The 12,514-nt window shown below is 57.4% G+C and overlaps 5 protein-coding genes across 5 annotated transcripts; 3 read left to right on the top strand and 2 right to left on the bottom strand.

Annotated features, from left to right (window-relative positions):
• The first annotated feature begins 209 nt into the window (after positions 1-209).
• Positions 210-3,339, top strand: CEX1 (Nuclear aminoacylation-dependent tRNA export pathway component). Its single transcript, XM_047988111.1, has 7 exons — positions 210-650; positions 701-838; positions 887-997; positions 1,048-1,194; positions 1,240-1,613; positions 1,663-1,957; positions 2,005-3,339. Exons 1-7 carry the CDS (start codon positions 528-530, stop codon positions 3,121-3,123), a joined length of 2,307 nt encoding a protein of 768 aa, XP_047844103.1. The 5' UTR covers positions 210-527; the 3' UTR covers positions 3,124-3,339.
• A 388-nt stretch (positions 3,340-3,727) lies between these two features.
• On the top strand, positions 3,728-6,266 carry JDV02_006691 (uncharacterized protein; the record flags this gene model as incomplete). Its single annotated transcript, XM_047988110.1, has 7 exons — positions 3,728-3,817; positions 3,875-4,132; positions 4,181-4,282; positions 4,339-4,393; positions 4,457-4,529; positions 4,593-5,430; positions 5,490-6,266. 7 exons carry the CDS (start codon positions 3,728-3,730, stop codon positions 6,186-6,188), a joined length of 2,115 nt encoding a protein of 704 aa, XP_047844102.1. The 3' UTR covers positions 6,189-6,266.
• A 1,245-nt stretch (positions 6,267-7,511) lies between these two features.
• Positions 7,512-8,636, bottom strand: JDV02_006690 (uncharacterized protein; the record flags this gene model as incomplete). The annotated part of the gene is made up of 5 exons (XM_047988109.1): positions 7,512-7,569; positions 7,624-7,825; positions 7,875-8,026; positions 8,106-8,558; positions 8,632-8,636. 5 exons carry the CDS (start codon positions 8,634-8,636, stop codon positions 7,512-7,514), a joined length of 870 nt encoding a protein of 289 aa, XP_047844101.1.
• A 418-nt stretch (positions 8,637-9,054) lies between these two features.
• JDV02_006689 (uncharacterized protein) lies at positions 9,055-10,444 on the top strand. Its single transcript, XM_047988108.1, has one exon. The coding sequence runs from the start codon at positions 9,299-9,301 to the stop codon at positions 9,560-9,562; it is 264 nt and encodes an 87-aa protein (XP_047844100.1). The 5' UTR covers positions 9,055-9,298; the 3' UTR covers positions 9,563-10,444.
• JDV02_006688 (uncharacterized protein) lies at positions 9,568-11,520 on the bottom strand. The gene is made up of 3 exons (XM_047988107.1): positions 10,507-11,520; positions 10,310-10,431; positions 9,568-10,234 (listed from the first exon to the last, which is right to left on the bottom strand). The coding sequence occupies exons 1-3, from the start codon at positions 11,459-11,461 to the stop codon at positions 9,686-9,688; spliced, it is 1,626 nt and encodes a 541-aa protein (XP_047844099.1). The 5' UTR covers positions 11,462-11,520; the 3' UTR covers positions 9,568-9,685.
• Between the last annotated feature and the right edge of the window lie 994 nt (positions 11,521-12,514).

The raw sequence follows: 12,514 nt of genomic DNA, 5'->3' as shown, positions 1-12,514 counted from the left end.
GAATGGGCAGCCCCTCCATGGGGCAGCTAGAGCCTTCCAATTCAATGTACGAAGTAGGTCGGGTCCACGGGTGCCTTCAAAGTCACCTCAGGCGGCTCTCCAGTGAGCTCGGGCCCCGCTCCTCAAGGCGCGCCTGGGCCTTCCAAAGGCTCCCGGTCCTTTGGGCGATGCCCAGGCTGCCTACCTGCCTCAGCCCAGAGGCCGCCTAGCCTCCCACTACCTTTCCCTAGGCCTGCGTCACCGCACGCTGACACATTCCAGGCTCGTCAGGACAGGACACCTGTGAAGGTGGGCAGCGCGGGGCTCAATCGGTCCTGTGCTCAACTCACTAGCGTCGCCAACGTACATACTTCGTGCCTGGGAGTAGAGCTCCAACTTCGTTCTGCTCCGAGGCTGAAGCTTCGTGTCATCTCGTTTCCGAGCGCTCGACGGCCGTCCAACGCTGCGTCGCGCTGCCGCCGATTGACTCATCGCGCCGTCTGCATACTTCTCGCCTCCCTTCTACCGCCGTCGACAAGCCACAAGCCATGGATTTCCTCAAGTCCGCCGTGGCATCAGCCATGGCCCAGGGACCTCCCTTCCCGTACACGTTTGGGGACAAGGTCGACGTTGACGAGTCCGTCTGGACCCTGTACAACGGCACGAAAAGGGTACGCAGAATCGAGGCGTGCCAGGCCCGGCAGCGACTAACTTCCGACAGGAAGACGGATCCAACTGCAGCATCTTCTCGTTCGACATCCCCTCCAGCAAGGGCCGCCTCCCCTTGGCCAAAAACGCGCTCAAGAAACTGCGCACGCTTCGACATCCGGGCGTCATCAAGGTGCTGGACACGGTTGAGGTACGTCTCGCGACGATCATGCTGCGCGCGCGGCGCTGACTGCCCCAGACGGACTCCTACATTTATATTGCGACCGAGCGAGTCGTACCCCTCCGATGGCACGTTCGTCGAAAGAGCCTCAGCCCCGAGACGATCAAATGGGGACTACACAATGTCGCGGTACGAAAGCATGCCTTGCGCGGTGTGACAACCCTTGCTGACGACCTCAGCGCACCCTCAAATTCATCAACAGCGACGCGTCGGCGATACACGGAAGCATCAAGGTCGGGTCCGTTTACACGTCCGAAAGTGGCGAGTGGAAGTTGGGTGGGTTTGAGGCTCTGAGTAGCGTCAAGGATGATGAATCCGTCATATATGCAAGTTTCCTGCCAACCCAAAGGCGCACGCGCTGACCGGCTCAGACCTATGGAAGTTTGGTTCCAGACTCTGCACGATATGCGCCCCCCGAGATCGCTCAAGGTGGCTGGGATATCATCAAGAAGAACCCACACTCGGCCGTCGATTCGTTCAACTTCGGCACGCTGATATTTGAGGTTTTCAATGGGGACTACAGCGGGCGGGACCAAGCTGGGCAAACGAAGAACGTGCCTCCCACCATGCAGTCAAGTTACAAGAGACTTTGCAATGCCAATCCCAAGGCCCGGATCACTGTCGCCAGCTTCCTCGATCAAGGTTCACGCACAGGTGCCTTCTTTGACAGCCCCCTGATCAAGCTGACCGAGGGCATTGACAACCTGGGAGTCAAGTCGCCCAGCGAACGAGAGGAGTTCTTGAAGCAAGTCTGTCGCCCCCAATCGGCCTCTTCATTGCTAACAAGACTGTAGCGACTTAGACCAGCTAAGCGACGACTTCCCGGAGGAATTCTTTAAGCTCAAGGTGCTTCCCGAGCTTATCAAGTCTGTTGAATTCGGTGGGGGCGGCCCAAAGGCTCTCGGCGTCGTGCTCAAAATCGCGGCCAAGTTGTCCAATGAAGATTTCGAGACCAAACTCAATCCCTTTCTCATTCGAGCTTTTGCCAACCCCGACCGAGCGATTCGAGTCTGCCTGCTGGACAGCCTTCCGTTGATGATTGACCGACTATCACAGAAGATGGTGAACGACAAGATCTTCCCTCAGATAGTACGTGGCTACCCCTTGCGACTTGTCGGCATCGCTGACATATGTAGGTGACTGGCTTCACCGACGTACAACCCGTGGTGCGAGAGCAAACACTCAAGTCTGTTCTCGTTCTCATCACCAAGCTTTCCGACCGGACTATCAACGGCGAGCTTCTTAAGCATCTTGCAAAGACCGCCAACGATGAGCAGCCCGGCATTCGCACCAACACGACCATATGCTTGGGCAAGATTGCTCGATATCTCGGCACCTCCTCGCGTTCTAAGGTGCTCATTGCCGCTTTTACGCGATCTCTGAGGGACCCTTTCGTCCACGCCAGAAACGCAGCGTTGATGGCTCTTGGAGCAACATCCGAATACTTTTCAGATGAGGATGCTGCAGCCCGGATTCTGCCCGTAGTTTGCCCTCTGCTCATCGACAAGGAAAAGCTCGTGCGGGACCAAGCCACGCGCGCTATGGATGTCTATGTTCAAAAAGTTCGTAAGGCGGCTGCGGACATGCCCGATACCGTGCTCCCTCCTCCGCAGGCTGCCGACGCACAGCCAACGCGCATGGGCACGCCTCAGTCCAGTGGCTCGTCCGGTTGGACTGGCTGGGCGATTTCGTCCTTCACCAACAAGATCTCTTCCGCTGCCGGTGACATGCAGACGGCAAATGGAGCCAGCCACGCGCCCAACCAGCCATCGTCTGCCCAGGGACTGGACCCCAAGCGGCCCGCGATGGCTTCAGCATCGTCGCTTCACCGACAAATTGTAACTTCACCACAGCCTGGCGCATCTGGGACGTCATCTCCCACAGCTAGCGCGGTAGCCGATGCTTTCTTCCAGGATGACAATGCTGAAGATGCGGGAGACGCCTGGGGCGACATGGGTGACATGGATGATAACGAGGAACCGGAGACTGCAGAACCCACAAAGAACGTCACGAAAGCTCCTGCGGTTATGAGCGCCGCGCCGTTTGACGAGGCCGAGCCAGATTTCGCTGGATGGCTAGCAGCACAGGCGCAAAAGAAGAAGCCAGGCGGCAAGTCGTTACCGAAGGGCTTGTCCAAGTCTACAACGACAAAGAAACCGGCGACCAAAGTCGCAGCCAAGCCTGTCGTGGCCAAGAAGATCGATATGAAACCAAAGGAGACCGACGACGATGACGGCTGGGGCGATGGGTGGTAATGGGGCCCAGGTGTTACGGCCGCGAGTCTATTGACGTCAATGCATGATGAATCTACTGGCGCAAAGGCAGCATTGGGATACTTTTTGTGAGATATAACGAACCGGCGCGCTCGTCGTCGGACTCGGAGAGTCGCCTGTTTGCAATTGAACGCCCACAGCTTGGCTCGTGGGTTGAATACACATGGATACACTTGGATATGCATGAAGAGAAAGACCAGGGCTCGCGCATTGTTCAGGCCATATGCCTAAGGTATCCCAACGACTAAACGTCAACGCTGCTTCTTGAGTTCCATGGCCTTCTTCGATAGGCACAGTGACTCTGCGGTCAGTGACACTTTTCTACTTTGGTCTTCGGGTAACGGGTAGCTGCGTTGGACTCGCAGCCACTTCACTGAACAGATCGTATTAGTCCCTTGTCATCCGAAAGCTCGCTGCTCGGCGAGTATAACCATCTTCTTTCTTGTGTTCGGCAGCACGTTTGCTTCTGCCTTTTGCCACCTCCATCCCCAACCGTTACCTCTCGCTCAACGCAGCCAAAGACCCTGTCAACAATTCGACTGGTATACCACACTGTCTCCTTGCTGTATCCTTGCAAGACGCTACCATGGAGCGCGGCTTGGGTAACCGGGCCATGTTGGCCAAGATCGACAAGCTTCGGGAGCTGAACGTTGGCTCCATGATCCCCCTTCCTCAGGTATGTCGATAACTCGAACCATTGCCTGGAGCCAGGCTGACGACGACGCGTCCACAGCTTGTCGTCGTGGGCGATCAGTCATCTGGAAAGAGCTCCGTCTTGGAGAGCCTGACTGGATTTTCCTTCCCGCGAGCGACGGGACTGTGCACCCGCTACGCAACGCAGATTACGTGCTGCCGCGACGCGCTCAAGAGCGTGGCCATCTCCATCATTCCGCGTCCGGACGCGGATGACGCGCTGAAGGCCGAGCTGCTAGCTTTCGAACGTCGCTTCACCGAGATCGACAATGACCAGCTCGCCAACGTCTTCCAAGAGGTTCGTCTCTTTCGAATTGTCGATTGCCTCGGTGCTGACGTTGTTCAGGCGAATGCAGCTATGGGTATCCGCATGGGCTCAGGCGATCCGGCTTCTGCAGGTGGCGCGTTTAGCGAGGACATACTCAAAATTGAGATTTTCGGACCCGACGTGAGTCCTTTTTGGCGATAGGCATGTCCCATTCCAGGTTACTCACAATGAAGCAGCAGGATCATCTCACCGTTATTGATGTTCCTGGCATCTTTCGCGTAGCCACGCCTGGTAAGTTTTCGCGTTTACTGCCCCCCCATAGCTTATCGAAGGCAAATACTAAGAGGAATCTAGGTCTGACGACCGAGACGGACATCAAGCTGGTCGAGAACATGGTCAAGCGCTACATGGACAACTCTCGAACGATGTGAGCTCCATACACACACCTGAACCCTCTTCCCCTTTGGAAACCTCGCTGACCTCGTCGAAGCATTCTGGCGGTCATGCCTTGCAATGTAGACATTGCCACTCAAGAGATTCTCAAGCTCGCCGAGGCTGCCGACCCCGATGGTGCTCGGACCATGGGGGTTCTCACCAAGCCCGACCTCGCCACGGAAAAGGCTACTCGGGCGGCGGTCCTCGACCTCGTCCTCGGCAAACGAAGCAACCTCAAGCTGGGCTATTACGTGGTGAAGAATCGCAGCGCCGACGATGACACCTCGACACTGGCGCAGAGGGCCCTGGCCGAGAAGGCCTTCTTTGGTGGCACGGAATGGAGCAGCGTCGCTGAACGCTGCGGCGTCGCTGCTCTCAAGGAGCGGCTCCAGAAGCTGCTCATGAAGATCTCAAGAGACGAGTTTCCCAACGTCAAGGCGGATATCGATCACCGTCTTCGTCGTGCGCAGACCTCCTTGGAAGACATGGGCCCTGCGCGGGCCGACCACGCGGCTCAAAGACTCTATCTCGGCAGAATCGCGACGCGCTTCCAGACCGTCACGACGTCTGCCTTGAACGGACACTATGTCGGAGACGACATTTTTGACGCCAATCCAGAGCTGAAACTCATCACGAAGATCCTGAGTCTTCACACGTCCTTTGCTCAAAACTTCGCGCGGCGTTCCCACATGCTCAAATTCGACGACGCCGTGGACAAGGCTGAGAAGCCAGGCAGCTGTGCGCTCCCGTCCAGAGTTGAGCTTGAAAAGTATACCGAGTTGCAGGACACCATCGTCGCCGAAGAATATAAGTGCCCGGACCCGCTCGAAAAACCCATCATAGACGGCATCCGAGTCATCTATCAGGCCAGCCGTGGCCCTGAACTTGGAACAGTAAGACAGCCCTCGCCCCGCCGGCTCTTCATGCACTTATTGATTGAAACCCTCCGCAGTTTGGTGGCACCATCTTGTCGTCCGTCTTCCTGCAGCAGTCAAAGAAGTGGGAGCCATTGACCCTGATGCACATGAGCCAGACGATCGTGCTGGTGCACGATTACATCTACAACCTCCTGTGCATCCTCTGTCCCGAGGGACAGGTGCGAGAGCAGCTCTGGGAGGGTGTCCTCGTGAATCGCTTGGTGCCAATGTACCGCAAGGCCATGTCGCACGCGCGCTTCCTGCTCGCCGTTGAGAGAGGCCAGCCGGCAACCTTCAACCACTACTTCAACGACATCCTGCAGAAAAAGCGTGGCGAGCGATTCACCAGCACGATGGAGAAGTTCGCGCTCGGCTTAACCAAAGGCGACGGTACGAGCTCCAAGTACGTTCCGGTCAACCAGCTGTGCAACGTCGCGGAGAACAAGGACAATGAGGAGCAGGTGTGCGAGGACGTGCTCGACACCTTCACAAGCTACTACAAGGTGGCGCGCAAGCGCTTCGTCGACGTTGTCTACCAGCAGGCCATTTGGCACTACCTGCTGCAGGGACCTAAGGGTCCGCTTAAGGCGTTTGGCACGGATATGGTGATGGGGCTCACCGACGAGCAGCTCGAGGAAATTGCGGGCGAGGATGAAGAGTCGAAGCAGCAGCGTACGACCCTGTCTCGCGAGATTGCAAGCCTCAAGGCCGCGCTTCGAGTCCTTCGATTGTGATGAGGTCGCGCGATCTGCTTCTTGGTACGGAGAGGCTGCCAAAGAGGGTTTGCCACTGTATGATGTTTTAGAATAGGGTCGAATCTTTGAGCCTATGGGACTGACAAGCCCGGAACACACTTGTGAAAAGGTGATGCTCGTACAGCAGCCAAGGTCCATCGTGCTCGGAATGAATGAATGCTCAAATTATGATTTCTTTCGAAAAGAAACCTGCGGCTCGGCGTGACTGTGTTCAAGTTGCATGGTTTTGGCCACTTAGTTTCTGGGCCGTCTCCGCTTGATACACGAAACATGCTGCTCCTCATCAGGCTGCTCCCACTGATCTAGGTCAGCGTGTACGTTGTCGCACGAATGCCTCACTGTAAAATTTCAAGTTCCTGGGGGTAATAAGAAAGGGAGCGGGCCTTCACGGTCGTCTCCACCAAGCTCACCCGAGTCATCTCAGTACCAGTAAGCCCCCAGGCATTATCGAGAGCGGCTAGGCTCCTCATCACTTCATCAGAATGATGGTTGGAATCCATTGCAAGGCGTCTATGAGTTTCCATGAGGCGCATCGTAGCTCGGTTGACTCGAGCTGGCTGATTGACGACGGGCGTCGTTTGGGCAGGGATCAAGACGGCGTCAGCACTGGCTATTGACTGGTGATGCGAGTCTGCTGAAATAACCGAGTTGGCAGAAAAACACATGGAAGACTCCCAGGGCCATTTCCAGGAATGATGAAGTACTGTGTAGGGCGCGATTGGGCGCGTATGAGTTGGATGGTCTCCTGCAGAGAGTCCGAGGCGTTTCTGCTTTCTCGACTTGCGTTGATGGTAGCCCGGATGACGGACGTTGACCACGGTCGGAGTTGCCGGCAAGTCCATGGTGTGAATAGACACATTCTTGAAAAGGTGCCGTTCATAGCGCCGATAGTGGAGCTCCGCGTTGGTGAGGCCAGCAGAGACCTCTGAAAGATTTCGGCGTTCAGGTTGGGGCATGTTCAACCAGTCCTGTACGACGCTAATTCTGCGAAACGGCTGGGCAATGCTCGTACAGACCATATTGAACCGGCAGTTGCATAGCTCACTGCAACATGTACGAAGTCTTGAGTGGCAAGTTCCTTGCAATCGTGTGGTGCAACTCACCATAGCCTACTGCCAAACCCGTCCTCGACAGACCGAAGCGACAAACACTCGATCCTCGGACACGTTGCGAGTAACCACGGGCAGTATGTACCGAAAATGAAGGTCATAATCATTCTCATTCCAGGCAGCAAGAAGTGATGCTCCTGCTTGATGGGTTGCTTCATGTCTAGGGAGTTGAAGAGGAGATACTCTCTGGACTTCACCTTCTGGCAGCCCGGGCCTGTCGCAAACCGGTCGCGAATGATGGCATGAATCGTCTAAACACCAGATTAATTGAGGAAGAATCCCAGTCAGAATGGCAGTGGGCTTACACTCCAGCTGTACTCGGAAGGAATGGGGAATACGTGCCCCAGGGCGTCTTCGAACCGGATCGGGTCTTGAAACCACGTGTACGAAGTGTTCGGTCTGGGCAAGCGGCCATGTATTTCAGATACCATGGCAATGATTCTGAGATTTGACTGCCAGATATTCTTTGCAAGGTCCACGAGGGATTCAAGCCGCACCCCAATGCATCTGAAATCGTTGGCAAGAGTTCAATGGCATGGGAAGAAGGTCAACCAACGCAGATGCAAGTTCGGATATTTGCTGAAGGATGAGGGCAGATGTTGCCTGGACAAGCGATCCTTGAGCTGCTTGCTTTCGCTCTGATGCAAGGACGTCTTCCCGGACTTGGTCAATTCGCGATCGAAGAGCGCTCTGGTGCTCGTCCATCTCCTGAGACAATGCAAAGTTCGCATTTCTTTGCTGTTAGCAGCCTCGTGTGCCAGAGAAGGAAGCTATTGGGCCTGCTTACAGTCCGATCAGGTTCAGTCGCACGGCTAAGAAGCCGACGTGCGCGACAATGGATGCGCGCAATCTCACCGCGTGCTCCTCCATCTCTACACGCCATTGCACCTTTTTTGCGAGCTTCTCTAGGCCAGACTTCGGGGTTGGCTTTCCTTGGGGTTGATGGCCGAGGATGCCATACGCTTTTAGCTTCGCGGCGAACTGATCCAGCGGCGGTCGGCAGTTCAAAGCCACCACCTTGACCTTGTTCACGTCGGCCTCTTGACCGGGGGGGCATTGAAGGCGTTCAATCTCGTCGAGAGCCCGCTTCAGAGAGTGCAATTCGACATCAAGGGCTTGGTATGATGTGGTCGAGCCATGGCGAATGCAGTCGGATATGTCCTTGATCAGCTTGGAGACGGCGAGGAAATCGCCGACCGAGAAGCCCAGCGACATTGGATTTGAGAGCTCGAGGGGTTGACTATAGGTGAATAACTAAGACCAGTTCACGGCCACCAGCGGCGTGAGCAAATGATCGTCTTCAAACGATAAACGGCATCGCCGGTTGTCTGATGGCGAGAAATGAGCGGGAGGAAAGACACAGAAGGAGGCCGACAAAGTGCCAAGGGCTACGGACGGCTGAGAAATTCGCAGGTAGGGACCGCTGCGGAACGGACTATGCAACAATGCCTCCCCCCGGCGACCTGAAGCCAATCATCCCCTTGTCTTCGACGGCGATGAACAGGCTGCAAGGCATCCTCAGACCCTCAGCCACCATCTCTGGGCGACGGGCTTTGTGGTAGCGCCGCGCGCTCAAGTCGGACATTGACAGACGACGTCTGTCTCATTGCAATTCTGCAGACGAAACAAGGAAAAGCCAAGAAGTAAGTAAAAGTGACCCATATGCAGGTTGCAATTCTGCTTGCTGTGACGATAAGAGGTGCAACTGTGGATGCCCGCCAACCTGGGCCGCCTAACAATAAGAGTCCCAGACCCGGTTTTCCCAGGGTCCCAAGGTGAGCCGCTCGGTGAGCCCCACGGCAGGTGCAGGTGCAGGTGCAGGTGCAGGCGCGACCCAAAATTTTCGCAGAACCTGGAAGCCTCCATCTCTCCTCGGTCTTGCACCGACACCACCGTCAACCATCTTTACGCTCCATCCCCACGCCCGAAAATCCGCTCCGCTTCCCCTGACGACAGAAAAAGAAGAAAAGAGGAGAAAAAATGGCCCAAGGCGCATTCAAGCAGTCCAGCAAGGCCAAGGCCCCCAAGGCCGTGCACTCCAAGAAGCAGGCGTCCAAGGTGTCTAAGCCCAAGAAGAACAAGGCCGGCATCGACAAGGCGCACAAGAAGTTCACCTCTGGCCTGACGGCCAAGACGGAGGCCCTGCTGGGCGAGCGCGCCGGCCACCTCGAGCTCCTGGGCGGCAAGGGCAAGCGCACCGACAAGAAGGCCACTGTCAAGGCCGGCTCCAAGAAGTTTGGCTGAGCGAACGGGACGACACATATCCATGGAGGGTGCAGGAGGCCACGGACAAGCGACCGGGCGATATTACGATTAATTTTGTGCCTCGGCTTTGCGAGAAAGCCTTGCACTTCCGGAGCAGACGCCTCATCGTGCGTCGACCTTTTCTAGGTCAAACTCGTCACCCACGGCTACGGCGTCGAGGATGGCCGCTACGACCTTAAAGTCCCGCTCTATATCCACCTTCCAGTTCGACACGGCAATCCTCACGGCCTTTTGCCCGGCCCAGGCCGTCCCGCTCACGTACATCTGCCTCGTTTCGTTGATCCTCTCGACGAGAACGTCGTTGAGGGCGGCGTCCTTGGCCCGGAACAAGACAATCATGAAGACGCGGTCGAGCGGCGCACCTTGGTCTGGCAGCAGTTCATAGTGCGGCGAGTCTCGCAGGTAGGCGGCCACGCGGCGTGACAGCTGCACCATGTTGGAGACGATGCGCTCGAAGCCCGGGTAGCCCTCGCTGAGGAGAGCCGCGTACACGGGCAGGGCCCGAAAGCGGCGCGAGTTCTCGAGCCCGATGTTGAGCGGCGAGGGAATGCTGGAGGCGGAGCCGGAGGAGAGGTAGGCGGCGTTAGGATTAGTGAAGACGGACTGCAGGATCGACGCGGAGCGCGTGTAGAACATGCCGCAGTCGTACGGCTATAGAGAGGCCAGTCAGCTTATCGATGAAGATATCCGCAGCCAACGGGAGACGGTGTCTGTGTATGTACTCACCACGTTGAGCATCTTGTGGCCATCCACGGTGATGCTGTCGGCCAGCTCAATGCCCTCGAGCTGCTTCTTGAGCCAGGCGTACTCGTCGCCCTCTCCCAAGACACGCGCAAAAATGCCAAACGCTAGAAACACCAGGGACATCAGCGGATGATGGACACAGTTAAGGGTCGAAGAAGAAGACAAGTGTCAAGACGTACCGCCATCGACGTGAATCCACGAGCCGTACTTGTCCGCCAGCTCCCTCACGCGCCTCCACTCCCCCACGCCGGCGAGCGCAAACCCGCCCGTGTTGACGTCACCCGCGCTCACGGCGATGATGCTCGCCACGCCGGGCCGGCGCAGCTCCGCCTCGAGGGCGTCGAGGTCGAGCCTCCACGGCTGGGCTCCGCCGTCGACGCGGCGCAGCTCCTTGACGGAGGCGCGTCCGATGCCGACAATGCTCGCCGCCTTGGACAGCGAGCTGTGGCCCGCGCTCGTCAGGACCTGCACCTCGGAGACGCCCGCGCGAAGGCAGGCCGCCAGGAGGCCCACCTCGCCCACTCCTCCTGCTGCTGCGAGGCTGTCATCGCCCAGTCTCTTCTGCAGGACGGCCTCGCGGCCGCATGCCAGGCCCAGCACGTTGCTGCCCGTGGCGCCGGTGGTAAAGGTGCGCCCGCGCCAGGTGGTGGTGGTCGTCGCCGTCGGCGTATCCTCCAGGCGCAGCAAGCCGGCCAGCATGCCCAGGGCGGCGTCCTCGACGGCGGTGGCGACAGTCTGGCCGGGCAGGTGGACCTGGACGTTCTGGTCGCAGCGCGAGACGACGTTGTCGGCCCACTCGGCGGCGGGCAGCACGCCGCCGGTGACGAAGCCGTAGTAGCGGGCGGAGGCGGCCTGGCCGGTCAGCGCGGGGACGATGTCGTCGAGGACGTGGGTGACGAGGCGGCGGGCGCTCCAGCCGCCGACGTGCCACGACGGGTCGGCACGCGGGGCGAGGGCGGCCTCGGCGGCGCGCAGGGCGGACGGCGTAGGGAGCGTGGGCGGGTTCTCCTGGGACGGCGCGGCGGCGGCAGCTGATGATGATGATGAGGTGGTGGAGGAGCGGTCAGCCTGCCGGAGGAGGAGGATGCGCCTCTCTGCGGCGGCCGCGTCGAGGATGCCGTCGGCGGCGTCCATGGTGTGCGGCCGGGTTGTCACGACTCACGATGTTTTGACGGTGCGAGTGTGAGTGCGTGTGCGTGTGCATGCAAGTGCGTCAGAAGGGACGCCTCCAACGACATCTGGGATACGAAGTACGAAGTACATCGAGTGGAATAAGCGGCGGAGTCATCGTGGCTCCGCCTGACGGACAGTTGTTACTGTGCAAATTCGGGTATAATCGCGCTAGCATGCGCTGTATTTATCAGCAATACTTGGACGTTGTTCCCACTTGCTCTGGGAACATTGATAAGTGAAGTATGTGGATAATAATTCTCTAATACGATGTGTTGGTAATGACCTCTTGATAAAAGATGCGACTCATTATGGTGACGTGCCTCTGTGCGTTTCCCGATTATGCCTAAGGTATCATGAAAACCGTTAGTATCCCAGAGCAGTCACGATCTACGAGCGCGTCCCCTTGACACCGCTGCTGTTTGCACATAGATATTATAGTTACTGATCAACATTGTTCTATGGTTCATTCCCGGTCGGCATCCAGAAGCTCAGCAGACCGAGAGGGCCGCACGTTGGCGATGCTGATGGCCCCGACGGACGGCAACATGAATGGCACCGGAGAGACCAGGGCTTGAAAATACTCAGAATGGAAGTTTGACCTCCTGGGTCACGGCTCACAGCTAGTTCGCAATGTCTGCTTCTAGAGAACTGTAGCCTTGCGCATGGCCAATTTGAGTCTCGCAATGGCCGCGAGAGCCTGACGGCTGGGCACCAGCAGCATACGGCCCATCACAACCGCAGGGTCATCTTATACAATGTGGCGATAGGAGGGACACGGAGGGTTTCGCTTGTTTGCCTATGCCGGATAAATCAACGTCCTCGACGTTGGTATTGACACCGCTCGAATAAGCGTATACATGCCTTCCTTCACATCATCCTTCCGAGCATCTCTGATCCCACGTGGGAGCAGCGGGGAATCCCGCGGCCTTCGTATTGGCAGTGGCCGTGGTTGCACCGATCTTTTAGCTTAACCACGCCGTCGTGGCAGATGACCTTTTATCTCTCATCAGTCAC

This window comes from Purpureocillium takamizusanense, chromosome 6 (genome assembly GCF_022605165.1).
Source record: "Purpureocillium takamizusanense chromosome 6, complete sequence".
Taxonomy (NCBI): Eukaryota; Fungi; Ascomycota; class Sordariomycetes; order Hypocreales; family Ophiocordycipitaceae; genus Purpureocillium; species Purpureocillium takamizusanense.
Note: the sequence above shows the minus strand (reverse complement) of the source record. Positions and strands in the feature narration are given on the sequence as shown.

Coding starts and splice junctions, on each gene's coding strand:
- CEX1 (XM_047988111.1), top strand. CDS start 528: ATGGATTTCCTCAAGTCCGCCGTGGCATCAGCCATGGCCCAGGGACCT. Junction 1,195..1,239: donor ATGATGAATCCGTCATATAT/GCAAGTTTCCTG, acceptor TGACCGGCTCAG/ACCTATGGAAGTTTGGTTCC. Junction 1,958..2,004: donor ACAAGATCTTCCCTCAGATA/GTACGTGGCTAC, acceptor TGACATATGTAG/GTGACTGGCTTCACCGACGT.
- JDV02_006689 (XM_047988108.1), top strand. CDS start 9,299: ATGGCCCAAGGCGCATTCAAGCAGTCCAGCAAGGCCAAGGCCCCCAAG.
- JDV02_006688 (XM_047988107.1), bottom strand. CDS start 11,461: ATGGACGCCGCCGACGGCATCCTCGACGCGGCCGCCGCAGAGAGGCGC. Junction 10,432..10,506: donor GTGGATTCACGTCGATGGCG/GTACGTCTTGAC, acceptor TGGTGTTTCTAG/CGTTTGGCATTTTTGCGCGT. Junction 10,235..10,309: donor GCCACAAGATGCTCAACGTG/GTGAGTACATAC, acceptor GCCTCTCTATAG/CCGTACGACTGCGGCATGTT.